This window comes from Pinus tabuliformis, chromosome 1_2 (genome assembly GCF_031772625.1).
Source record: "Pinus tabuliformis cultivar Carrire ecotype Pingquan chromosome 1_2, CPIR1, whole genome shotgun sequence".
Lineage (NCBI taxonomy): Eukaryota > Viridiplantae > Streptophyta > Pinopsida > Pinales > Pinaceae > Pinus > Pinus tabuliformis.
The window spans coordinates 1,151,759,334-1,151,786,475 of NC_142298.1; the positions used below are offsets into that span (position 1 = coordinate 1,151,759,334).

General features: G+C 35.6%; 1 protein-coding gene across 1 annotated transcript; it reads left to right on the plus strand.

The window, feature by feature from the left end:
- The first annotated feature begins 81 nt into the window (after positions 1-81).
- Positions 82-27,015, plus strand: LOC149210291 (uncharacterized). The gene is made up of 14 exons (XM_089398915.1): positions 82-703; positions 1,365-1,502; positions 1,659-1,801; positions 2,815-3,025; positions 3,126-3,360; positions 3,473-3,617; positions 3,724-4,088; positions 22,714-23,510; positions 24,182-24,319; positions 24,476-24,618; positions 25,653-25,863; positions 25,964-26,198; positions 26,311-26,455; positions 26,562-27,015. Exons 1-14 carry the CDS (start codon positions 82-84, stop codon positions 26,928-26,930), a joined length of 3,897 nt encoding a protein of 1,298 aa, XP_089255041.1. The 3' UTR covers positions 26,931-27,015.
- Positions 27,016-27,142: the final 127 nt, after the last annotated feature.

A 27,142-nucleotide genomic window follows, 5' to 3' on the forward strand; every position in this document is an offset into this window, starting at 1 on the left:
TGTTTGTATTTTGTTTGGAATTATTGTGGGAAAAGCAAATATACAAACTGTAGCGCCTTCCCGAGTCATCTGAACCAGGTTATGGACTTACTGGTGACTAACGTCTATCCCAGTGGATACAATGTGTCATCTACTGTGGTGGAGGACAACAGAATTTGTTCAGTTTATGGGCTTGTCCGGTGCCGGGGAGATTTAAAGCCTTCCGATTGCCAACAGTGCGCATCTACGGCGAAATCAGGGCTGCTTCTTGGATGCGATAATGATGAACCTGGATTTATTCAACTGGAAGGCTGCTTCTTACGTTACGACAATTTTCAGTTTTATTCCGAAGAGTTTGAGAGTCACCCAGTAAAAGTTCATTGCAGCCCTACGAACCGCAGTCGGCCACAGCTATCGCCATTAGATGTAAGGAGCATGCTGTTCAATATTACAGTGAAAGCTACACAGAATCCGGCACTTTTTGCTGCAGATTCAGTCCCTGGACCTTCTAGTTTAACGGAGACTGTGTACAGCATGGCACAGTGTTGGAAAGATCTGTCTTCAGCAAACTGCAGATTGTGCCTAACTTATGCCCTGGCAAATATATTGTCATGCCCAACTGGAACTCTGGGAGCACTATCCGGCTTAAGCAGTTGCTTTTTGTGTTATGACGTTGATGATTTTCTAGACATTCCCGTCCCCTCGCAGCGTCCTGCAGGATCCGGTATCGTCTTCTCACAGTTTACGACGAATTTGAGTTTAATGTGATTGTAAGCTGAAATTAATTTGAGTATAAATTCAGGAATATTTTAAAATTTTGATTTTGGAATATTGAAAATTTTAGAAACTGAATTTAATTTGATTATTGAAAATTTTAGAAACTGAAATTAATTTGATTATTGAAAATTTTAGAAACTTGAAATTAATTTGTTTATAGATTTAGGAATATTTTAGAATTTTGATTTTGGAATATTTTGAAAACTTTATATTTAATTTTTTTAATATTAGGAAAATATTTCAGTTGTTAAATTAGCAGTAGGGATAGTTATTATTGGTGTTATGGCCTAATGTAGATTTACTCATCACTATTATTTGTTATTCAAGAAAAACCATACAACTTAGAATTACCTGTTGGTAGTATTTAAGAGGGCATCCTGCAAGTAGCTAGATTTTAGGTGGTTAATCTATTTCCTTAGATCCAAAAAAGATAAACTCTTAACCAAACACAGTCAATTTTAAAGCATGAAAATTTTACATTTAATTATTTTTCATTGAATATTTTCAAATATTCCAAAATCTACTCTATAAAAAAAAGTTAAAAATTTTATTTTAGTGAATTAAACTATAGCGAATTTGCTAATATTTTTTCTGTAAATTTTATGCAGAAGGCAAGAGATCTAAGGTGTTGGGGATAGCTTTGGGCTTAGTAGCCGCTACCGTTGGATTAATTGCATCCATAGGGATATGGATGTGGAATTTTTCCTCTCATTTGAGATGTTGGGAACAGAATTCTGGAACCAGAGGTCTTTAAGTTGCTACTGCATTTACTGTTAAAGATTTAAGATGTGCCTTGTTAACTTTTTCTTTTCAGTTCTTTGAAACAATTTATTATGATGACCGAGTATTATGTGAAATATGTATTCAAAATTCATATAGATGTCATGTGATTGTTTTCTCAGGTCATGGGAGAGGAGAATTTACCTCATCGCCAATGATAGCTAATCCAGAACTTACTATGAATTATGATACTGTGAGAGAGGCTACGTCAGATTTTAGAACAGAGAATAAGCTTGGCGAAGGAGGCTTTGGATCCGTTTTTAAAGTGAGTCATTTCTAAACTTAAGTGAAATTAAATATATTGAGGTTAGAGGTTTTAGGTAAGTGGCATAGTTATGTCGATTGCATAATATTTGGGAAATTGATAGTCTGGAGAGAGGAGAGGGTAATTGACGGTGAGGAGAGAGGGTTATTTGTTTGACTTTTTCCTGAAAATCAGATTTTAAGATATTTCTGAATTTGCAATCAACATAAGTTTAGGACACATTCAACATGAGTTTAGGATGATTTGAATGTAGGGTTATTTGTTTGATTTTTTTATTTTCTTCAAATATCATATTTTAAGATATTTTTGAATTTGTAATTGACATAAGTTTAGGATGATTTGGAGGGAGGTTTTTGTGATTTTTGTGAAAAGAAATATTTAGAAAATTGTTTTCGAAGTTTATCACATAATTGAAATAATTATTTATTTGTTTTTAATTATTAAATGTGATTTAATCAACATAAATTTAGAATGATTTGAATAGGGTATTTGTTTAATTTTTTTTCAACATCATCAGATTTTAAAATATTTCTGAATTTGGGATCGACATAAGTTTAGGATGATTTCAGATTTTAAGATATTTCTGAATTTGCAATCTACATAAGTTTAGGATGATTTGAATGGAGACTTTTGTGACTTCTGTGAAAAGAAATATTTAGAAAACTGTCTTAAAAATTTATCACATAATTGAAATAATTATTTATTTGTTTTTAATTATCAAATCTGGTTTTTCATCGAGACAATTATCATGATTAGTCCATTACATAATTGATGAACCACAATTTCTAAAAGAGCCGTCCATGATTAGCCTATATTACATAATTGAAATAATTGTCTAGACGCTTTTAATCATTAAATGTGGTTCTTCATCAAAACCATTAAAATAATGAACTATCTTTTCCAAAAACTTTGACAATTATTTCTCTTATATGATAAATAGGAAAGACAGCTTTCTAAATAAAAATGTTCAAGATTATCAACTAAAAATACAAAGAATATTTGCTGATTTGCAGGGGATTCTACCTGATGGCAAAGAGGTTGCAGTGAAACGGCTGCGCATAGGTTCAAAGCAAGGAGACGTTGAATTTCTGAATGAAGCAAATCTCATCAATCGTATTCAGCACAGAAATCTAGTGAAATTGCTTGGTTGCTCCGTTGAACGCTCAGAGAGGCTGTTAATTTACGAATACCTCCTGAACAGTAGTCTCGACCAGATTTTATTTGGTCTCTACTCCCTCTTGATCTAATTAACGAATGCTGGTTTGATTCAGTTTGTGCATAGACGTTGCTAATTGTTTTAATGACTCTGGTGCATTAATGGCAGATACAACAAAACAGCATTCGCTTCACTGGAAAAGGAGGTATGAACTCATAGTTGGAATAGCGCGTGGGCTGGCCTATCTTCACGAGGAATCTGACATTCGGATCATCCACAGAGATATCAAAGCAAGCAATATTCTACTCGACCATAAATACAGAGCCAAAATAGCAGATTTTGGGTTAGCCAAATTCTTTGCGGAAGATCAGAGCCACGTCAGCACTAGAGTTGCAGGAACTTTGTAAGAATTTACCCAACTTGACATAATAATGAATCACAATACATGAACCACCTCCAGCGCGTAGATATGCATAATTTTAGTAAACTCAAGAAATCAAGATTTCATTGTGCAGAGGTTACATGGCTCCTGAGTACGCCTTACGTGGACAGCTGACAGAGAAAACAGATGTATTCAGCTTTGGAGTGCTTGTACTTGAGATTATCAGCGGAAGAAAGAATCAGAGTTTGGCTCAAGATATGGAGTTTCTCATTGAAAGGGTAATTGACGGTGGACCCCATTTTTCCAGTAAAATGTTTTTAAAAATGTCCATATCCTTATGCCGAACATTTGCTAACACTGGTTTTGTTGATATTGGCCAAGCAGGCATGGAAACTGTATAAATCTGAGAGAGCAATAGAAGTTATGGATCCCACATTGGAGGGCAGTTATTCGTGGGAGGAAGGGGTTAGAGTGATTACAGTTGGTCTTCTGTGCACGCAAGGAGCAGCAGCTTTGCGGCCTTCAATGTCCCGCGTGGTGTCGATGCTGACAAGTAAGGAAGAACAGCTTCCTTCCCCAACAAGGCCTGCTTTCATAGATCTGGACTGCGCGGACACAGGTCCCGACCAGGTTAGACGTCCTCCTGCTCCTGAGACAACATTAAGAGGTAACCGGTCGTCAGAAGCTACGACACCTGCCGATATCTTTTCTGCGGCCGCTGATCCTTCATCCGGCATTCTGGAGCCCAGGTGAAGAACGTATTTCATCGGGTATTTTGAAGGCCAAGTAAGATTTTGATAAAATCTTGTAAAAATGTTGAGAAATCTGAATTATAATTTTCGAGCTTCACGATTATCGTGAGTAACAGGTTTTTTTTAATAATGTTAAATATATTTATATTTTTTTTAAATAAAAAAAATGAAGATTTCAATCCAGACAAAATTATAACCTTATATTTTTGGGTATAGTGATTGTAAATATAGATTTTCACAATATTATTCGTTTAAACTCATATTACTTATAAAAAATGATTTAAACACTTTTATGTTTATATTCTTTGAAATAAAAAAATAAGATTTCAATCACTTTTATGTTTATATTCTTTGAAATAAAAAAATAAGATTTCAATCCAGACAAAATAAACAATCCAAAATTAATATATTTTGGGGCATAGTGATTGTAAATATAGATTTTCACAATATTATTGGTTTAAACTCATACTATCTATCAATAAATGATTTAAACACTTTTATGTTTATATTCTTTGAAATAAAAAAAATTGACAAAATTATAACTTTAATAGACAACCCTTTATATTCTTTGAAATAAAAAAAATTGACAAAATTATAACTTTAATAGACCACCCAAAATTAATATACTTTTGGGGCATAGTGATTGTAAATATAGATTTTCACAATATTATTTGTTTAAACTCATATTATCTATCAATTAGTTGTTTGACTTAAACTTGGCCATTCCCACCTCTAAAATTAAAATAACAATGAACTTGGGTTACTATTGATTAGAGGATGTTTGAATTTATATTATTTATCAATATTTGTTTGAAATTATAATTTTTTTTTTTTAAATTTAAAATAAAAACAAAGTTTATATAGTAGTTTTGTCCTTGTGACTTAAATTAAAATATAAAACAATAAAAATATAAAACTATAAAATGTTATAATAAATTAATTTTATTGTAATTAAATGTATTATTAAATTTTGTAAATTAATATTGTTTGTATTGCAACATAGAAATAATTCTTAATAGTTTACATTTTGCTTTTTATAGTTTATGAATATGGTCTTATGAAAATCTTATTATTGGACCTGGGTATAGAGGTCCTATCATAAATTTCTATTAAACCTTGGTTTGTGAATATGAGAAATTTTATATGTATTCGTATTATGGTTGAGTTCGCACAAAAACCTAAGTGACCTCTACCCCTTAAAAATATAAATATATCTCACTTACCATTAATAAATCTTTTTAAATTACATATGTGATTTTAAATAATCATTTTAAATTAGATATGTAATTTTAAATAATATATTTTTTATTAGATTATATTAATCATTAGCCATTTTTATAAATAGGAATATAAAATAATTATACTCATTAGCAATAATTTTATCACCTTCCCAAAACAAATTGTATCATAAATGGCCATCCTACACCTTGATGTGATATATGTACTTCTCTTTAATTAATAGAGGTAATTGACACATTAATAGAGGCAAAGGGCAATAACATGTTCAATTCGATAGTCAATCAAATTGAACATAAATAAATTAAATTATTTTAAAAAAAAATCATATATTTTAATGTGTAATATTATATAATTGAACATAAATAAATTAAATTATTTATAAAAAAATCATATATTTCAATGTGTAATGTTATATTATAGAATTTTTTACAAATTTATTTTGGCCAAACCTAAACTAATATGGGTTTGACCAAAAACCCATTGCAATATCTATTGCCTTGCGGTAGGGATAATAAGGATGACTATTGGTTATAAGATTAGGCTTTTTCTAGTTGTTATGCAATTATGGTATCTAGACAAATTTGAAAAGAAAAAATAATTATTTAAAAAAATATCATTAGTTTCTATTTAATTTTTTTTTAACTTTAAATTAGTTTTTTTTAACTATTTAGATAAATATAAATCAACCTAAGTCTAGTAACTAGGTATATAATTAGTATTCTTAAATTTATCTAAACTTAATTAGGAGACTTCACTAATTAAGCTGATAGGCTTTTTATGTTGAGGTTCCTACTCACGACACTGTAGCAGATTCACAGCCTTCAAAAATATAACATTTTGACAGTGTGATTGACCGTGGGCCTCCGATCTCTGATTTGCTCTGCCCGAGGTTCTTTGACTCTTAATAACCGTGCGTCAGCCACATGGCAGAGGATGACATCATGATTGTGGAAAGGATGTTACATCATAAAGGCAGTGAGCGGTGCCTTTTGGGGCTAAGCCCTTTAGCTTGGGACAAGGGGTCGATTCTTTAGAATATTGCGCTACAAATTGTTCCAATGTGTAATGCATGAGACCACATCATACGTGCCTGGGCCTTTATAATATCACGGAAACACAATCGGCAATTTCACAATGTAGCATTTGGTTGCAATCCCAAAACTTGCGATCTTCAATGAGTGACGTGGCCTGATCTACGTGGAGAGGAAATGAATGAAGCCCCTCCACATGAAATTTTATCATATAAAACCTGTGTTAACCCTTCCTGCCCAACTTTACATGAAAACATTTATTAACCTATGGCCACCCAACTTCATGATTTAGATAAATAGAACAAATATTTAAACTGTCGCCACCCTTCCAATGCGCCGACAACCCTTGATTCCTTTGAACTCTTTGTGACTGTGGTGCTAGCCCCCAAACCGGAGCCCTCTCTATCGACGATTTCTAATGAGAGGTGTAACCTTGGTGCACGACATATCAATTTGTCAATTGTCGATCTTCGCCATCTTTTGCGTTTGGCCTTGGTCCTGTGGCTCTTCACGTGACCACAGTCTAGCCCCGTATCAAATCCCTTCAATCGGAGGTTTCACTTTGATGCACAATACACCTCAACCTGTGATCGTTGATCTCCCATACATGATGCCATCACTGCCACGTATCTTCCATGTGTCACCTTTTGAATAATGCCACGTGTCGCCCTTGACTCCTTTGAACTTTTTGTGATCGTGGTGCTAGCCCCAAATTGGAGCCCTCTATCGACAATTTCCAATCGGAGGTGTAACCTTGGTGCATGACATGTTCATTCGTCGATTTCCGATTGTCGATCACCTTTTGCGTTTGGGTCTTGGTCTTGTGGCTCTTCACGTGACCACTGTAGAAATTCTACAAATTCTCTACAAATCTACCTCTGAGATCTCTGTAGAAAATATGACTATAGATTAACCCGATAATGCAATATACCAAAGAAAAATACTATAATCTACTTCTACTATCAATTTGCGAAAGCTTAAATATTGAGCAAAATCGAGCTGAACACATATAACCAGAAGAAGAAGAATCAATGCACATGAAACACAGAAAATACTCAAGGGAAAGCCTTAGCTAAAAACCCCACTATCTGTATTATCATACAAGGTGGAAATACATCAGAATTATACAAATCCTTAGCTCTCACAGCTAGCCAACGCTCAATACAATCCTCCTGAATGCTCACAAACAATCAAAGCTTCTCACAAGCCTTCTCCTCTGCCCTCCAAGCTCCTATTTCCTTGCACTATTTCTCTTGGGTGATCCTCCTGTTACCAAGTGGAAAACTCTCAACCAAGTGGAACACTGATCTCACACCCTATCAAAACTGCGCAATCCTCAAGGAACCTTACCTTGACTGCATCCATGAGTTTCCTTTATAGGAAAGCACATGCAACTGATAGTACATTGTCCTTGACATTTAGCTCAACTGGGTCTTCCTCGGAATAAACATGCATGAGTTTCTGATGAGGGAATCTTCAGTTATCTGGAGTACACTGGTTGAGTGCATGCATGCATCAACTGACTGATAAATCACAATTAGTTCCTCAAACAGTTTGGAACTAATTTAACTGGACTTAACTCAGTAAACAGAGCTAACTAACTACAACTCAAATATAACTCAATCTTATCTCCTTAAGGGATAATCTCCTTAATTTAATGGATAATTGTTGCATGACTTCAGAAAGACTTCTAACTTAAATTTATCCAACTAATTAATCCATAATGAATTAATTAATTATTTCCAAGCGGCTGGTGAGACTAAATTCGATTTTAATTCACAATTTTAATTCAAGTACAAATTAAAATTGGAATTTCTTGATTCTATTTTTATCATTTCTTGTTGCTATTTTCAACACTCCCTCTTAACAAGAAAGGAATTCAACTCGATCCCGATCGTGAACCTTTGGAACGTTATGCATGCAACACTTCTCTCTAGTGTTGTTTCTCTAGGAACTTCAGAAAAAAACATCCAACCTGAATCAGTATGATGCATCTGTCATCAAAGTCTCTAACCGATATTGCCTCTGTCAATTGAAAACTTTGTGCTTCGGCTGACTCTACATTTCTGCACTATTGCCAATCCTTCTTTGCGCTCTTCAGTATCTGACTGCTCTAGCCTCTGTCGCTTTGATATTTGACTGCGTCAATCACACTGATTCCTCCCGCTATTATGTACTTTGGGCTCTTGTAGCAAGGTACAATCCATGAGATAAAACCTCTCAATGGACCTTGCCCAATTTCAACCTTCTTGGGACTATCGCTTCACATCACCCCACCTCACACCTAGAGGTATGGCTGCATGTGATTCCTCTGCCCACTTCTCCAATTGTGACTCCTCCATAATTGTCTGAGACTTCTTCTGAGGCTACATGTTGAGAGGTAATTTACTCTCCCTCTCAACCACCAAGTCTCTAACATTTGCCTTGCTCCTCAAGGCTTTGCATGCATCTTAAACCTCAAGAGCATACAGGTTCTTAACTCATGAACTGATTTGTTTCGCCTGTCTCGTGGTGATGTGTCTAAGGAAAACCTTTCCCTTACCGAAGACAACATTGTAGCCTTTGTCCTCCAACATCATGACTGATACCAAGTTCTTCTTCAGTCCAGGCACATACTTCACATCTGTCAAGGTGATAAGAGCTCCATGCTCCCTCTAAAAAGCAAACATGCCCACTCATGAAACACTATACTTTCCGTCGTCACCCATCTCTATGCGCATCTTGAGGTCTTTCTCCTCCAAGGTACGGAATAAAATTTTATCGTCGGTCATGTGGAATGAGGCTCCACCGTCAAGATACCAAACACAACCCATCATTGATGACACCATGCATGCGATAAGAGTAAAGTCCATTTTGAAATGAGAGGCTAATGCCTCACCTTCCGATCCTTTCAAGGATCCCTTCTTGGAATTCTTCGATGGGCAATTAGTCGCATAATGACCTATCTCGTGACAATTAAAGCATCTCACTTTAGACTTGCCACCCTTCTTCCCTCCATGAGAAGAATTCGATTTGGAATGGGAATCCTTCCCCTTCCCTTTCCTTGCCTCACTTGCTAAGGCCAGATTTTCTTCATCATCATCCTTGGATGAAGAATCATCTCGTGTGCTCCTCCTAATCTCCTCCTACATCATATCCGACCAGTGTCGTTCCCAATCCGACAGTTTCTCCCTTCCATTCACGGAGTCCTGGTAGCTATTCCAGCTTTTTGGAAGGCCAAGGAGAGTGAGGCTCACCATATCATCATCGGCAATAGTTATTCCCACACTTCCAAGCTCATCTTTGCAAGTGGTGAGCTTGTTCAGATATGTGGAAATAGTATCGCCCTTGTCCATCTTGATTCTTCGAAGCTTATCCTTGAGCGCCAATTTCCTCTAGTCGCTATTGTTCTCGTAAAGGTCCTTCAATGTCTTCCACATTGAATATGGAGTATCCTTCCCATGGAGACTCGAGACAATCTGGTCTCGAACTCCCTCAAGGATGATCAGTCTCGTATTTGCCACACACTTCTTCCACTTAGCCAACTCTTATGCATTAGTTGAAGCTAGCTTTTGGATTTCTTGATCATGAAATCCTTCAAGTTGTTGTCTTCTAATACAGTCTCCATGCGATCTTTCCATGCTATGTAATTTGAGCTGCCTTCCAAGGCATACTCGAGTCTCAAGCCATAGAACACCATTGGCCAACCTTGAAGTATAATAAGAATTCGATTTGCACCTGTAAACCCGAACTTCAAACTTCGAATTCTCTTCTTCGTATCCTGTTCATTGTTTCGATAAACTTGGCTTTGATACCATGTAGAAATTTTGCAAATTCTCTACAAATCTACCTCTGAGATCTATGTATAAAATATGACTGTAGATTAACCCGATACTGCAATATACGAAAGCAAAATACTATAATATACTTCTACTATCAATTTGCAAAAGCTTAAAGATTGAGCAAGATCGATCTGAACACATATAACCAGAAGAAGAAGAATCAATGCACATGAAACACAGAAAATACTCAGGGGAAAGCCTTAGCTAAAAACCCCACTATTTGTATTATCATACAAGGTGGAAATACATCAGAATTATACAAAGCCTTAGCTCTCACAGCTAGCCAGCTCTCAGTACAATCCTCTTGGATGCTCACATGCAATCAAAGCTTCTCACAAGCCTTCTCCTCTGCCCTCCAATCTCCTATTTCCTTGCGATGATTCTCTTGGGTGATCCTCCTGTTACCAAGTGGAAAAATCTCAACCAAGTGGAACACTGATCTCACACCCTATCAGAACTGCACAATCCTCAATGAACCTTACCTTGACTGCATGCATGAGTTTTCTTTATAGGAAAACACATGCAACTGATAATACATTGTCATTGACAATTAGCTCAACTGGGTCCTCCTCATAATAGACATGCATGAGTTTCTGATGAGGGAATCTTCAGTTATTTGGAGTACACTAGTTGAGTGCATGCATGCATCAACTGACTGATAACTCACAATTACTTCCTCAAATAGTTTGGAACTAATTTAACTAGACTTAACTCAGTAAACCGAGCTAACTAATTACAACTCAAATATAACTCAATCTTGACTCCTTAATTAACGGATAATCTCCTTAATTTAAGGGATAATTGTTGCATGACTTCAGAAAGACTTCTAACTTGAATTTCTCCAACTAATTAATCCATAAAGAATTAATTAATTATTTCCAAGCAGCTGGTGAGAATAAATTCGATTTTAATTCACAATTTTAATTCAAGGACAAATTAAAATTAGAATTTCTGGATTCTATTTTTATCATTTGTTGTTGCTTTTTCCAACAACCACAGTCTAGTTCTTCAATCAGAGATTTCAATTCGATGCACAATACACCTCAACTTGCGATTGTTGATCTCCCATATGTGACGCCATCATTGCCATGTATCTGCCACGTGTTACCTTTTGAATAATGCCACGTGTCGCCCTTGATTCCTTTGAACTCTTTGTGGTCGTGGTGTTAGTCCCCAAATTGGAGACATCTCTATCGATGATTTCCAATCAAAAGTGTAACTTTGGTGCACGACATGTTAATTCGCTGATTGTTGATCGTTGATCACCTCCTACGTTTGGGTCTTGGTCCTGTGGCTCTTCACGTAACCACAATCTAGCCCCTATATTAGAGCCCTTCAATCAGAGGTTTTACTTCAATGCACAATACGCCTGAACCTCTTATTGCTGATCTCCCATACGTGATGTGATCACTGCCACGTGTCACATTTTGAATAATGGCACGTGCAGCCATTTTTGGGCCTATTGTTTTCATTTAAACTGTTGAATCCACCTGCACGTGTCAACCCTATTGGCACTTCGTGATGACCTCAACCTCCTCGTGTCACTTGTCACAACCAATTATTGGCTGCAACGTGTCCCTTAACGCATCCAGTCGTTGTTTGTCGCATGTCTCTTATCAGATATAATCTTTTTTCTGCCACACGTCCCTTTGGGAGGAGAGATAAATTGCTCAAGCCTCTTTGGTTTTGTAGAAAAATCCTTTATTAATTTGTTATCGTCCATCTCGACACTTTAACACTAGTGACCCATTTCAGTGGTTTCATTGCATATCGCAACTCACAATATCAACACTTTTAAGATGCGGCCCATTCTCGGAAAGTTCCGCTTGAGAGCGAATGCGATGTTCTATTGAATTATTTTTCATACCTTTGGAGGGTTTGGATATTGAAATGAATAGAAATCTCCAAAGTCGGAAGTCGGAACTTGAAAAAATAAGGCATTTAGAGGTTGACAAGGATCGCTAGATATCTGAAACAGATAAGGCAGTGACACCTCGGACCTGCGGGACATTCCTGTTGGTCTATTAGTCAGACGAACCTCTTTATAATAGAGTTATATCATACTAATAACATCACGGAAATTATTTTCGAAATTTCTGATACATGTAGCATTGGTCTTGTATAATAATAAACAAATATCTAAATTTTGAATCTCTGAATTGTGTTATGGACCTCCAACCACTAATATGAAACCCTGATTTTTTATCATGCCAAACTTAAATGTGAAATTTCATCCGCCCCTTATCATAGCTTTTGGAATACGACCTCCGATAAGATCCTCTGTCTATGCACATATCTTGCTCTCACTGTCTATTTTATTCATTAATTACCACTGGTTAGCCAACTATGTGCATTTATTGTCGTTTTATTCTCCCTCACATGAAGATCGTATGTTTTATGCCCTTGTACAAAGGCAAATTAATATGATTGCTCGACCTTTTTTTCCATAGATTTCCAAAATATTTCTTCTAGTGTCAAGGTTTCAATGCCCGAAAACTCTGATATATATTTAATCAATATGCCACATTTTTTTAACGATTGCAACTTAAAATATCTACACGCATCTTGGTCTCGGTGGCTACTCTATTCATTAATCTAATTAACGGACCGACCATGTGCGTTTATTTTTGGTTTATTCTCACTCGCACAAAATTGATATGTTTTATGCCCTCGACACTTTATTATATGTGTTTATTCAAATGAACCACATTGATATGCTGGATCAAACTTTCGACTTGCAAGGCTTCGAAAAGGATTCTTCTCATGTCAAAGTTTCAATATCCTGAAACTCCCATGTATATTTAATCAATATGTCACATTTTCCTTCGATTAAGGTTTGAAACTTATCCACACATCCTAACATCGAGGATTTTTCTATTCAATAATCTAATTAATGGCCCACCTATGTGCATTTATTCTCACTTTACTCTTGCTCGGGCGAGCATCCCTATCATTGTCTTTGTCATTGGTAACCCCATGACCTATGCCACGTGTCATGAATCTGATTTATTGCTCCCTCTACTTAGCTAGTAGATGGGCGTGTGCTCTATTTAGCCTCTTCACATCGCATTATTCTGTTGATTTTTTTATTTTTATTTTCTGTTTGTGTTTCTGTGCTATTGCTGGTCTCTTGTTGTTGCTACTACATGTCGTGCTAATGTCTTCAACCGGATAACTACCCCGAAATTTTAATAAAAAATAGGTGAGAATCGAGAACCTGTTAACCATATCATCTTCTGCACTCAAATGACAAGTATCAATGTTTTCATACTACATATATAGCTTAAAATACTATGTGCATTGTCATGACGTACAACACACCTACCTGTAGAGTTTCTGAAATTCCATATATAAACAACCAACTTTCTATGCTTAAACATTTCAATTTTCCTTTCCCCTTACCTTTGACTATTGGCAACAATCTAAATTGTAAATAATTTCTTCTTTCATTTGGCTCCAAGTAAGCAAATCATGTGAACGATCATTCTCACTACTTTATTTCCGCTTCTCTTCCAATGTTGACAGCATTTTACGGGCTTTCACCTTTTAGGACACATCCTTTCCTTGTCATCATGGAAGTTGCCTTGACAACGAATGTCATCAATTTGTTTCTAGCTGGCTCTACAATGATCCAAGCATCGCTCCAAATAATTGAACTTGGTCTTCTTGCTTCCACAAAGTCATCGTCCCAATGCTATCGCATTTCCCTCTTCGATGGTAACTCTCAGTACAAAACTTTGCTTTTGTCTACTTACAATGGCGACGTCGTCTCTAGTTCCTTCTAGTTGGGTTCAATTATCATTCTCAAATAAGTCAGTTGCACTTTTTTGCAAAACTATGTGTATGTTCACTCTTCACCATATTCTTGATGTTTTTATGTTCCTTCCCTCTCTCTGCCACTGTAACTCCGACTAATGCTGCATTTATTTTCTCTTTCTTTCCTTCTTTTCAAGACTTTGCAAATTATTGAACTGGAAGTTCTCGAACATCATGAAACTTTGATTGGGGACCTGGGTCTTCTTTAAATTGTACAAATGTAGACATACCAATCGGGCTCTTCAACATCACACGTCCTCGCCTCGTCTATTGCTACTTCAACACATGATTTTGCGTCATCATCAACTTAGTTGTCCTCCGCTTTGCGTGCTACCATTCCATTCATGACGCTAAGCCCCTAGTGTAAACAATGGTTGATCCAGGGTATGGTGCTTGGAAAAACATTTGTTTGCTCCTACAACAATGCTTGAGGCTCCGGAAAGGTCTTTGGATTTGACCTCGTTGATTATGCCAATGATAAAATCCATCTCTCTACCTTCGGTGATCTGTCAAATTCCTTGCATGACCTTGTCCAAAGTGGTAAGCTTTACATGGTCTCAAATGGCACTATGAAACCAACAAACACAAATTACAACCATCTCGATAGCAAATGGGAAGTCTCCCTCTTTGCAACTTCCATTGTTGAACCTTCCTTAGATGATGTTCCGACAATTCCTTTTCACCGTTTCCATTTTAAATCTATAGATGAAATCAAATTTTCAAACCTCACCTCAATTATTGACATCATTTTCCATTGTTAGCTCAACTTATTGAACTTCCACCATTCGTTGAAGAGATGGCTTTGTGATGAGCCTAGGTATTGCAGCAAGAATGCTGCAACTCCCAGGGCTATCAACTTTACTTATCAACCTGGGGTTCGTACAAACTTGGAGGTGACAGTGCTATATGCACAAGTAGAAGTGAAGGTACTGCCTATTGTCACTACTCATCTGGCAAGAGACCCCAAGGGTTCCAAGCCAAACTTCTATAGGGTTAGAAGAATCTTGATTTTTATGGAAGAAGAGCAAATCTATTCTAAGGGAGAGCTACTCTACTGCAGTAATGAAGAAAACAATCATGTAATGCTAAACTCACACCAGACCCTAGCTAACTAATTAAACAACTATGATAAGTAGAATTACTAGATCAATCACTAATCTAATGCTTATTATCTAAGTTACAGAGGTAAAAGCATCAAAACTAGACTAAGGAGTAAGCAAAGGAAACTAATCTAAGTCTGTGTTTAAGCGGAAGAGCAGTCGGAGATCAAAATTGGTCAAAAGAGGACATAAGGGAGCAACAACGCATAAGGACCATTGGATCAGGCGGGTGAAAGGCAAACGAACGGTTGAGATCGGATCGTAGGAGGGTACGTAGGTAGATGGGCGAACAGGGTTAACTAACAGGATGGACGGCTGAGATTATATCGCGGAGGCTAAGTCAAGAGATGGATGGATAGGATTAATCGGTAGATGGATGACAGAGATTAGATCGCGGGCAAAAGAAACGTGCGGAAATGGTAGCGGGTTGGCAGAGGTGGTAAGCTGTATTTCGCTTGCCCTCAAAACCATAATCTGTATTTTGAAATTTCACGCGATTAGCCTCCCTGGGCGACATGTAGCATGGGTAAACCACTCTTATCGCGTGCCCTTCAGTGGATAATGATCGGACAGAAATCCGCGCGATAGGGTGTGACAACCATTGGATCAGGTGGGGCTGATCAACGGTGGAGATCGGCCAAGCTAGTTGGCGGTCGGGTGAAGCGACAGCCGTCGGATCAAGGGATAGATGGACGGTGGAGGTTAAAGTGGGAGAAGAAATTGTGCGGAAATAATGGAGCGGGTTTAGAGGGCGGTAAGTTGTTTATCATGAGCCCTCAAAGCTGTAAGTGGTTTTCTAGAATTTTATGCGATTAGCCTCCTCAGGCAACAAGTAGCACGGGGAAACCACGCTTATTGCGTGCCCTCCAGTGGATAACGATTGGATAGAAATCCACGTGATATGGAACGATAGTCGTCGGATCTGGAAAGGTAGATCAACAATGGAGACTTAACCGAGCTAGTTGGCAAGCGGGTGTGCGATAACTGTCGGATCTGATGAGGCAGATTGACGATGGGGATTTAAAGTGAAAAAAGTCAGCGTCAAAAGTGAATCAGGCAGTGATTGGTCGGGTTTTTCTGTGAAATGAAATCTACGAGGAAAAATCATTTAAACCGTGAATTAACAACTTCCGCCTAAGTATTTCATGCTGAGGGGGAATGAAAGGGATATGAGGGAGATCAAATGACAGGAAGAGAGTGAAGGAGCAGATGATCATGAAAGGGACAGAGTAACAATGTGTGAACCTAGTGACTGTGCTAAACAACAAACTCCCTGTGAAAACCAAAACCCTGTGTTTTTGGGGTTGCTGCAGGGTTTCTTCCTCACGTCATGGTCCCAGAGGGAGGAGGTGAGGTCGAGACACCTGTGGGAAACCTTGTGGATCTTTTCTTTGCTAACCTGCTAATTGAATGAAACCATAAATGATCTACTCTGCACTTTGTAATGCGACTGCAACTATTTAAGCAAATGGACAGTTAAACAATAAACCTTTGTAATGGAAATGTTGCTACTTAAACAAATAACCAGTTAAACCATGAATCATCTACTCTATACTGTGGTGATGCAAATGCAACTACTTAAGCAAATAAACAACTAAACCATGAAGCTATGCTAGTGCTGTAATGGAAATGAACTACTTAAGCAAATGAATAGAAAACCATGAATATATACTACTGCTGTAATGAAAATGCATCTATTTAAGCAAATGAACAAAAAATAGGAATCTATGCTAGCATATCAATACAATAAAGAGGAGCTTTGGCTACTAGGGTCGGGCCCTAACCGAAGAGCTTCATCCCTCTGAGTTAACTCAGTGCTGGCTCAAAACAAAACTCGTCTTCATTATAAATCAAAAACTGTTACAAGACTTGCAGCTTGAAAACAAAGTAGAATTCTACGGTGAGAAATCTAAATTCTTGCTAACTCTTAGTGACTTCCTTCAAAATTAGGGAGGCACAGTTCCCAATTCAATGATAAACTCGTGCTTTCCCTTTCACTAGCTCAGATGCCTTTTGGTAGGGAGGCTTGGCTCCCAACTCAAGATAAACTCGTACTTTCACTTGCTTGGTTGCCTTCTAGTACACATGATTTGGCTTGTTTTGTGCTCTCATTTGCTTGGTTTCCTTCTAGTACTCCTGATTTGGCTGTTTGCACCTTCACTTGCTTGGTTGCCTTCTAGAAGGGGGTGTTGTTTGTACTTTCAGCTGACGGAGGGATATTCGAATGGAGGGGCAGTAAATGAGGAGGATTACCTCCTGTAATTCCTCTCCCTTGTTCCATTCGAGTTTATACCAAGGTCTTTACCATAGTTCCTTGCTTTTATCTTTTATCCCTGCATTTTCCTTGCTTTTATCCTTTATTCCTGCATTACATGCACATTAGACCACAAAGCAAAATATCTAACTCTACTAATCTCATAAACAAAATATAATCAAAAGTATGCAATAAGTTGTGAGAATAGTTGGTTTTACTAGAAAAAATTCTAAGACCCTTCTCGCTTATTTGACCTCAATGTTCATGCCAAAAATCTACTAAGATTTATTCTTTTGCAATAATAGCCACATTTGATTTTTCTGCTATTGCTATTAATGTATACTATGTTCTTGTCTTGGATCCTCTAGCCATGAGTAGTGCCCCTTCACCATTTTTCCAATGATTTTGAAATAACCTTCATAATCCAATAGTCCCACATAGATTAGACTCATGCACATCTCTGGAACATGCCATGTCTACTCCAACAATGTTGCAAAAGTGATTGTTTCTCAAGTGCACTTTACCATATTCACCAAGATTATATGTAACATAATTATTTTTTCTTGGGATTACAAGGTAAGATACCACAAAGTTAAGAATCCAATCAATACTAAAACTAGAGATATATAAACATGAATATTCTATTGAAATAATAAATAAAACCTGACCGTCTAAAACTACGGAAGTGGTCTCACTTTCATCTTTGTTGGCTAATTTTTTATTTTACATGGCTGGTTTTTTATCCTTCTTTTCTTGCTTTCAAACTCAACACTCTCTTTTCACGTGTCTTGGTTTTCCATAGAGATAAAAAGTGAGTTTTCCTCTTTTTTTTGATCTACCTCTTAACTTTGAACATCTTTTACGATTTTCCCACTACAATCAATGAGATTTAAAGCTTCTCCTCCTTGGTTCTCCTTGGTTTTCTGTAATTGATTTAAATCATAGCTCACCATTAATTAAGATGTTGCTAACTTCATCAAACTTTAGGGTTCCTGTAAGTGTTGAAGTGCCCATAACCACAATTAAGTGCTCCTAGTTGTATGATATGGAACACCTTAATAAGATGGCTCTAATCTCATCATTCAAAATTATTTTAATAGAGGCCAGTTGGTGGTGATCGTGTTGAACTCATTTAAGTTCTTTGTTACTAAAGAACAATCCATCTTGAGGTTGTATATTTTCTTCATTAAGAAAAGTCTTATTTGACGCTATGTTTTCTCATTTAGATCATGCAATTTTTTTCCATAAAGCCATTTTTTTGTTCTCTTCGACCACATTAAATTGGACATCTTTGCTAGACATTGATGGATTGTGGTAGTGGCCTTGTTGTCTAGTTTGATCAAATCTTCATATCATTAGGGTAAATTTGATGTCTAAAATGGGTCTCCGAAGGTAAATAATAAAATAATAGTTAACATGATAAAATAAAAGTTATGAATTTTTAAAGAAAAAAAGGAAACTAATTTTTTTATCATATTTTTGGCTTATCTCCTTATATTTGTACTCAAATATTAAGTGTAGACACCCATTGGATGCAGAATTGAATTCCACATCCAACAAGTACCCACTTTGCACACTTATGAGTAGACCTATATTAAACAAAGAAATTGAGAGAGATTACATGAAAAAAAACGTTTTTTATGTATTCTTATTTTTTTTCGTTGTAGGTCTACTTTGAAATATGCAATGTGTACTTGTTGGATATGTAATTTAATTCCACGTCCATTGGGTGTCATGTATTCTCAATTTTTTTTCATTGTAGGTCTACTTAGAAGTATGCATAATAGGTATTTGTTGGATGTGGAATTTAATTCTGCATCCAACTCGTGTCTACACTTGATGTTTAAGTAAACTTACAAGGAGACAAGCCGGAAATACAATTTAAAAAGTAGTTTTCTTATTTTCCCTTCAAAATATTCTCGGTTGGGGATGACATCATCATCTTGAATCATATTGGCTCTTTTAAAGTTAATTTTGTTAATACATTTTTGTTTTAAGGCTCATTTTTAACCTCCAAATTTCTCTAATGGTCATCAATGAATATTTCTTTGCTATCCCTTAGTTAGCAAAGATTTATCCTTCAAATCAATATATTCTCCATTTGTGATTTCCATAGGGAAAACATAGCCTTATGTAATTTCTCCATGTCACTCAACAATGTTGTTTCCATGCTCAACAAGGACAATTCAAACAATAACCCAGTACTACTCAAACAACCAATAACCTAGTGATGGTTTATATTCTCCATTTGTGATTTCCATAGGGAAAAAATAAGCTTATGTAATTTCTCCATGTCACTCAACAATGTTGTTTCCATGCTCAACAGGGACAATTCAAACAATAAATCGGTACTGCCCAAACAACCAACAACCTAGTGATGGCTTTGTAAACCATCGAGGCTCCCTGCTATGCATTGAAATTTCTTCTGATATATTATTGATAATAAATAACCTATATTAATAATAAATAATCTAGCCCATGGGGCGTAGAATAGACGATGACGGGGTGTATTGTTAAGTCACTCTTTGATGCGAAGGTCATTGGATCGAAACTCCATGGGAAAGAATCCAACCATGTTAAGGGTTGGTGTGGTCCAGGATGGGTGTGATTTCCAAGTGATTTTGATGACTTAGATGCCCAAGCCAAAGGTCTCAAACAACTTGACAAACAAACAAAAATAAACAATAGATAATCTAATTTTTAGGCCACGGCCAAACTAAATACCAAATTAATATATAAGACTTTTTTTTGTGAGACAAAAATTTACCGCCACCCAAAAATTTTACAAAAACAAAACACAAAATAACACAATACAAAAAGATACTCCAAAATAATATAATTCACCTAATATATATTTTGTCCATGGAGAAATTGGCTAATACTACCATCGGCCAAAAGAAAATTTCTTTTCCTAAAATAAATTTGACTCTTTTTACTTAATGAAAAATAGCTTAGCACGTTATTTATCTAATTGACTTTGACTTAAAAAAAAAACACTTATCCTCGCAGATAATATAACTTTGTACACGGAATTAATTTTGACCAGTCACAAATTCCAAGTCTCACTTGTGTATTCTACCGTCATTTTGTCCAAGAATTTGCTCATACTACTATGGGCCCAAAAAACACGTGTTTATTTAAAATAAATTTGACTCTTATATTAAGTCAAAAATAACCCGCCGGGCCCGAAAAACACGTGTTTATTTAAAGTAAATTTGCTCTTTTACTAAGTCAAAATAAACCCACCGCCTTATTTATCCAATTAACTTTTGAAAATAACACCTCTTCCCTCTTAAAATATACGCGACAATAAAATAATTTTGTATTCGAGGGCAACGAAAGATTATTCACTTGATAACTTTCAAGCATTCATTACAGCAAATTATGTGTTGATGAAATATAACCTCAAGTAACAACATAATAAAGTTTTCATTACAGCAAATTATGTGTTGATGGAATTTTCCTCGCGACAATGTATGTCCATTGTCCGTTGGCTAATTGTTATCCACCATTTATTCATGATCCGGTGTGGGTCGGTAGGTGGAGAATAATGTAATTAGGTTGAAATAGTCTATATTAGAATTGGGTTTGAAGAATTTATATTTTCAATAAAATGATTGGTTGAAATTGTAAGTTAAGTAAATATTTTTAGTTAAGATTTATATTAGAATTGGGTTTTAGGAATTTATAATGTCAATAAAATGAATGGTTGAGATTGTAAGCCAAGCAAATATTTTTAGTCAATAGGAAAATCGTTTTTTAGTTTTAAATTTGTTTCTCTCTTTAATTTATTAAAAATCACTTGTAAAAAGGGACTATCCTTGTAATTAATTAAAAAAATAATTATGAAAAGTGGTATTGACATTTGGTATAAGTTTGATTCATTTGGTGTGACTATTGAAACTTGGAGCTTTTAATAATAATTGTTTTTTATTATTTAAGGTTTATAACAATATTATTAGTATTAGTTAATAATAAACATTAAATTTAATATTAATAAGAATATTAATATTAATATTAATAAATTGTTAATATTATTAATGAAATTAATGTTTTTAAAATAAATAATATTATAATTAATAGATATGTTAAATTATGTTGATTGGTTTTATGGTTCAAAATCAGAGGGGTAAAGTATATATGATTTTCTAGATTCAGTAATCAAATAGTTGCTTGGAGGTGGGCTCCTTGTGTTCTTATACACTAATTTGGTGTGTGACTTAGCAATAACCTTAAAATTGAATAATAATAATAATAACAACAACTAATTGGCATATAAATGATGGAAACTAATATTTTTATCACATTTACTAATGTAATTATAATAATATTTAATAAATAAGATTAAAAAACAATAATTAATAATTAACTTATTGTATATATATAATTTATATAAAGATATTTATTTCACTAATAATATTATAATAATAATTAACTTATAAATGATTAAAATAATGTTTTTAACTACATTTACTAACCACCGAGAGGTCAGCATCTCAACTGACCACCAAGATGATTCGATTATTTTATTGAGAAAACTGAAAATAAAAAATATGTGTTTTGAAATATGAGAGACTATTTTGATACGATGATAAGAGTTGGGTAGGGAAAAATATATCTCCATTCCTCATTTTTATATTTAAGTGTTGAATATTTTTGCCCGTATATAACTGTTCTTTAGTCTTTCTCCCCCTCCAACTACGTAAATATTATCTCAGTCACCGGCGAATCACTCTTCAATTTTGTACTCATTACCTAGTAAATGCCAATTTTCCTTTTCATAATCCATGGCTTCTGAAGGCGACTTGGGCCGTCCCCGTACATTGTACTTCGTCTAAGTCCACGTCAATTTTCGTATGGAGCCACTGGAGCCACTCGCTTACACATCTTTTATTTTTTTCACCCGTGGATACTAGAGTCAAAGTCCATGCCGTGTATGGCCAGTCGCAAAGTTGCAATTCCAAGAACATGGACCGTGTAATTGAACAGTGTTTTTTCATTTACTAATAAATACCGACCAGTGTTTTCAAATCCCATACTGCGTTCGTGTGTTGGTGTGGCCTCGTCTCTGGAAGATGGAAATGCTCTAACTTTGCCACGCTGTCAAGAAAGCAATAGAAATTTTCGTAAGATTTTGATAAAATTTAATAAAAATTTTGAAAAATTTAAATTTAAATTATTTAATTTTAAAATTTAAATGTGAAACAATTTTGAGAAATTTAAATTAAAGTTATCCAGTTTTAAGATTTAGATGTCAAATCATTTTGATAATACTAAATTTATTTCATTTTAGAAACAAAAAAGCCAGATTCGAGCAACTTTTTGCCTTCTGGCACCTTGGTAGACAACGCCCATTTGCAGGCCCTGCCCTGCCCTAGAAGCGATGGCAAGGAAGATAAAAGCTTTCATCAACACCATGTCACTTATCGTTAATGTCTGTATATTTATGCGTCTCTCAACTGCTGGTCCTCACACTAATTTTGTTTGGGATTATTGTGGGAAAAGCAAATATACAAACTGTAGCGCCTTCCACAGTCATCTGAACCAGGTTATGGACTCACTGGTGACTAACGTCTATCCCAGTGGACACAGTGTATCATCTAATGTGGTGGTGCACAACAGAATTTGTTCAGTTTATGGGCTTGTCCAGTGCCGGGGAGATTTAAAGCCTTCCGATTGCCAACAGTGCGCATCTACGGCGAAATCAAGGCTGCTTCATGGATGCGATAATGATGAACCTGGATTTATTCAACTGGACGGCTGCTTCTTACGTTATGACAATTTTCAGTTTTATTCCGAACAGATTGAGACTGAACCAGTGAATGTTCTTTGCGGTCCTAGGAACAGCGGTCGGCCACAACTATCCCCATTAGTAAGGCGCATGCTGTTCGATACTACCGTGAAAGCTACACAGAATCCGGCACTTTTTGCTGCAGATTCAGTCCCTGGACCTTCTAGTATGTACAGCATGGCACAGTGTTGGAAAGATCTGTCTTCAGCAAGCTGCGGATGGTGCCTAACTTATGCCCTGGCAAATATATTGTCATGCCCACCAGGAACTCTGGGAGCACGATCCGGCTTAAGCAGTTGCTTTTTGCGTTATGATGTTGATGATTTTCTAGACATTTCCGTTCACTCGCAGCGTCCTGCAGGATCCGGTATCGTCTTCTCACAGTTTACGACGAATTTGAGTTTAATGTGATTGTAAGCTGAAATTAATTTGATTATAAATTCAGGAATATTTTAAAATTTTGATTTTGGACTATAGAAAATTTTAGAAACTGAAATGAATTTGATTATTGAAAATTTTAGAAACTGAAATTAATTTGATTATTGAAAATTTGAGAAATTTGAAATTAATTTGATTATAGATTTAGGAATATTTTAAAATTCTGATTTTGGAATATTTTGTAAAATTTTATTTTTAATTTTTTTAATATTATAAAATATTTCAGTTGTTAAATTGGCAGTAGGGATAGTTATTATTGGTGTTATGGGCTAATGGAGATTTACTCTTCACTATTATTTCTTGTTCAAGGAAAACTATACTATTTAGAATTACTGGTTGGTAGTACTTAAAAAAGCAAGCTTTCACTCTTATAAGTGACTAGGTTTTGAGTGGTTAATCTATTACTTTAGATCCAAAAAAAATGAACTCTTAACCAGACACAGTCAATTTTAAAGCATGGAAATTTTACATTTAATTATTTTTCATTGAATATTTTCAAAATATTCCAAAATCTACCCTATAACAAAAAAAAATTAATTTTATTTTAGTGAATTAAACTATAGCGAATTTGCTAATGTTTTTTCTGTAAATTTTATGCAGAAGGCAAAAGATCTAAGGTGTTGGGGATAGCCTTGGGCTTAGTAGCCGCTACCGTTGGATTAATTGCATCCATAGGGATATGGAAGTGGAATTTCTTCTCTCATTTGAAATGTTGCGAACAGAATTCTGGAACCAGAGGTCTTTAAGTTGCTACTGCATTTACTGTTAAAGATTTAAGATGTGCCTCGTTAACTTTTTCTTTTCAGTTCTTTGAAACAATTTATTATGATGACCGAGTATTATGTGAAATATGTATTCAAAATTCAAATAGATGTCATGTGATTGTTTTCTCAGGTCATGAGAGAGGAGAATTTACCTCATCGCCAATGATAGCTAATCCAGAACTTATTATGAATTATGATACTGTGAGAGAGGCTACGTCAGATTTTAGAACAGAGAATAAGCTTGGCGAAGGAGGCTTTGGATCCGTTTTTAAAGTAAGTCATTTCTAAACTTAAGTGAAATTATATTGAGGTTAGAGGTTTTAGGTAAGTGGCATAGTTATGTCGATTGCATAATATTTGGGAAATTGATACTCTGGAGAGAGGAGAGGGTAATTGACGGTGAGGAGAGAGGGTTATTTGTTTGACTTTTTCCTGAACATCAGATTTTAAGATATTTCTGAATTTGCAATCATCAGATTTTAAGATATTTCTGAATTTGCAATCAACATAAGTTTAGGATGATTTGAATGTAGGGTTATTTGTTTGATTTTTTTATTTTTGAATTTGTAATTGACATAAGTTTAGGATGATTTGAAGGGAGGTTTTTGTGATTTTTGTGAAAAGAAATATTTAGAAAATTGTTTTCCAAGTTTATCACATAATTGAAATATTTGTTTATTTGTTTTTAATTATCAAATGTGATTTAATCAACATAACTTTGGAATAATTTGAATAGAGGGTTATTTGTTTGATTTTTTTTTCAACATCATCAGATTTTAAGATATTTCTGAATTTGGGATCGACATAAGTTTAGAACGATTTCAGATTTTAAGAAATTTCTGAATTTGCAATCTACATAACTTTAGGATGATTTGAATGGAGGCTTTTGTGACTTAGACTGTCTTCACAGTTTATCACATAATTGAAATAATTATTTATTTGTTTTTAATTATCAAATCTGATTTTTCATCAAGACAATTATCAAATGTGGTTCTTCATCAAAAATATTAAAATGATGAACCACATTTTCTAAAAGAGTCTACCATGATTAGTCCATTACATAATTGATGAACCACAATTTCTAAAAGAGTCGGCCACGATTGGCCTATTACATAATTGAAATAATTGTCTACACGCTTTTAATCGTTAAATGTGGTTCTTCATCAAAACCATTAAAATAATGAACTATCTTTTCCAAAAACTTTGACAATTATTTCTCTTATATGATAAATCGGAAAGACAGCTTTCTAAATAAAAATGTTCAAGATTATCAACTAAAAATACAAATAATATTTGCTGATTTGCAGGGGATTCTACCTGATGGCAGAGAGGTTGCAGTGAAACGGCTGCGCATAGGTTCAAAGCAAGGAGACGTTGAATTTCTGAATGAAGCAAATCTCATCAATCGTATTCAGCACAGAAATCTAGTGAAATTGCTTGGTTGCTCCGTTGAACGCTCAGAGAGGCTGTTAATTTACGAATACCTCCGGAACAGTAGTCTCGACCAGATTTTATTTGGTCTCTACTCCCTCTTGATCTACTTAACGAATGCTGGTTTGATTCAGTTTGTGCATAGACCTTGCTGATTGTTTTAATGACTCTGGTGCATTAATGGCAGATACAACAAAACAGCATTCGCTTCACTGGAAAAGGAGGTATGAAATCATAGTTGGAATAGCGCGTGGGCTGGCCTATCTTCACGAGGAATCTGACATTCGGATCATCCACAGAGATATCAAAGCAAGCAATATTCTACTCGACCATAAATACAGAGCCAAAATAGCAGATTTTGGGTTAGCCAAGTTCTTTGCGGAAGATCAGAGCCACGTCAGCACTAGAGTTGCAGGAACTTTGTAAGAATTTACCCAACTTGACATTATAATGAATCACAATACATGAACCAGCCCCAACTCGTAGATATGCATAATTTTAGTAGACTCAAGAAATCAAGATTTCATTGTGCAGAGGTTACATGGCTCCTGAGTACGCCTTACGTGGACAGCTGACAGAGAAAGCAGATGTATTCAGCTTTGGAGTGCTTGTACTTGAGATTATCAGCGGAAGAAAGAATCAGAGTTTGGCTCAAGATATGGAGTTTCTCATTGAAGGGGTAATTGACCGTGGACCCCATTTTTCCAGTAAAATGTTTTTAAAAATGTCCATATCCTTATGCCGAACATTTGCTAACACTGGTTTTGTTGATATTGGCCAAGCAGGCATGGAAACTGTATAAATCTGAGAGAGCAATAGAAGTTATGGATCCCACATTGGAGGGCAGTTATTCGTGGGAGGAAGGGGTTAGAGTGATTACAGTTGGTCTTCTGTGCACGCAAGGAGCAGCAGCTTTGCGGCCTTCAATGTCCCGCGTGGTGTCGATGCTGACAAGTAAGGAAGAACAGCTTCCTTCCCCAACAAGGCCTGCTTTCATAGATCTGGACTGCGCGGACACAGGTCCCGACCAGGTTAGACGTCCTCCTGCTCCTGAGACAACATTAAGAGGTAACCGGTCGTCAGAAGCTACGACACCTGCCGATATCTTTTCTGCGGCCGCTGATCCTTCATCCGGCATTCTGGAGCCCAGGTGAAGAACGTATTTCATCGGGTATTTTGAAGGCCAAGTAAGATTTTGATAAAATCTTGTAAAAATGTTGAGAAATCTGAATTATAATTTTCGAGCTTCACGATTATCGTGAGTAACAGGTTTTTTTTAATAATGTTAAATCTATAAAGTGTTCATATTTTTTTTAAATAAAAAAATCAAGATTTCAATCCAGACAAAATTATAACCTTAATAGAC

Coding starts and splice junctions, on each gene's coding strand:
- LOC149210291 (XM_089398915.1), top strand. CDS start 82: ATGGACTTACTGGTGACTAACGTCTATCCCAGTGGATACAATGTGTCA. Junction 1,503..1,658: donor ACAGAATTCTGGAACCAGAG/GTCTTTAAGTTG, acceptor TTGTTTTCTCAG/GTCATGGGAGAGGAGAATTT. Junction 4,089..22,713: donor TCCGGCATTCTGGAGCCCAG/GTGAAGAACGTA, acceptor GCCCATTTGCAG/GCCCTGCCCTGCCCTAGAAG.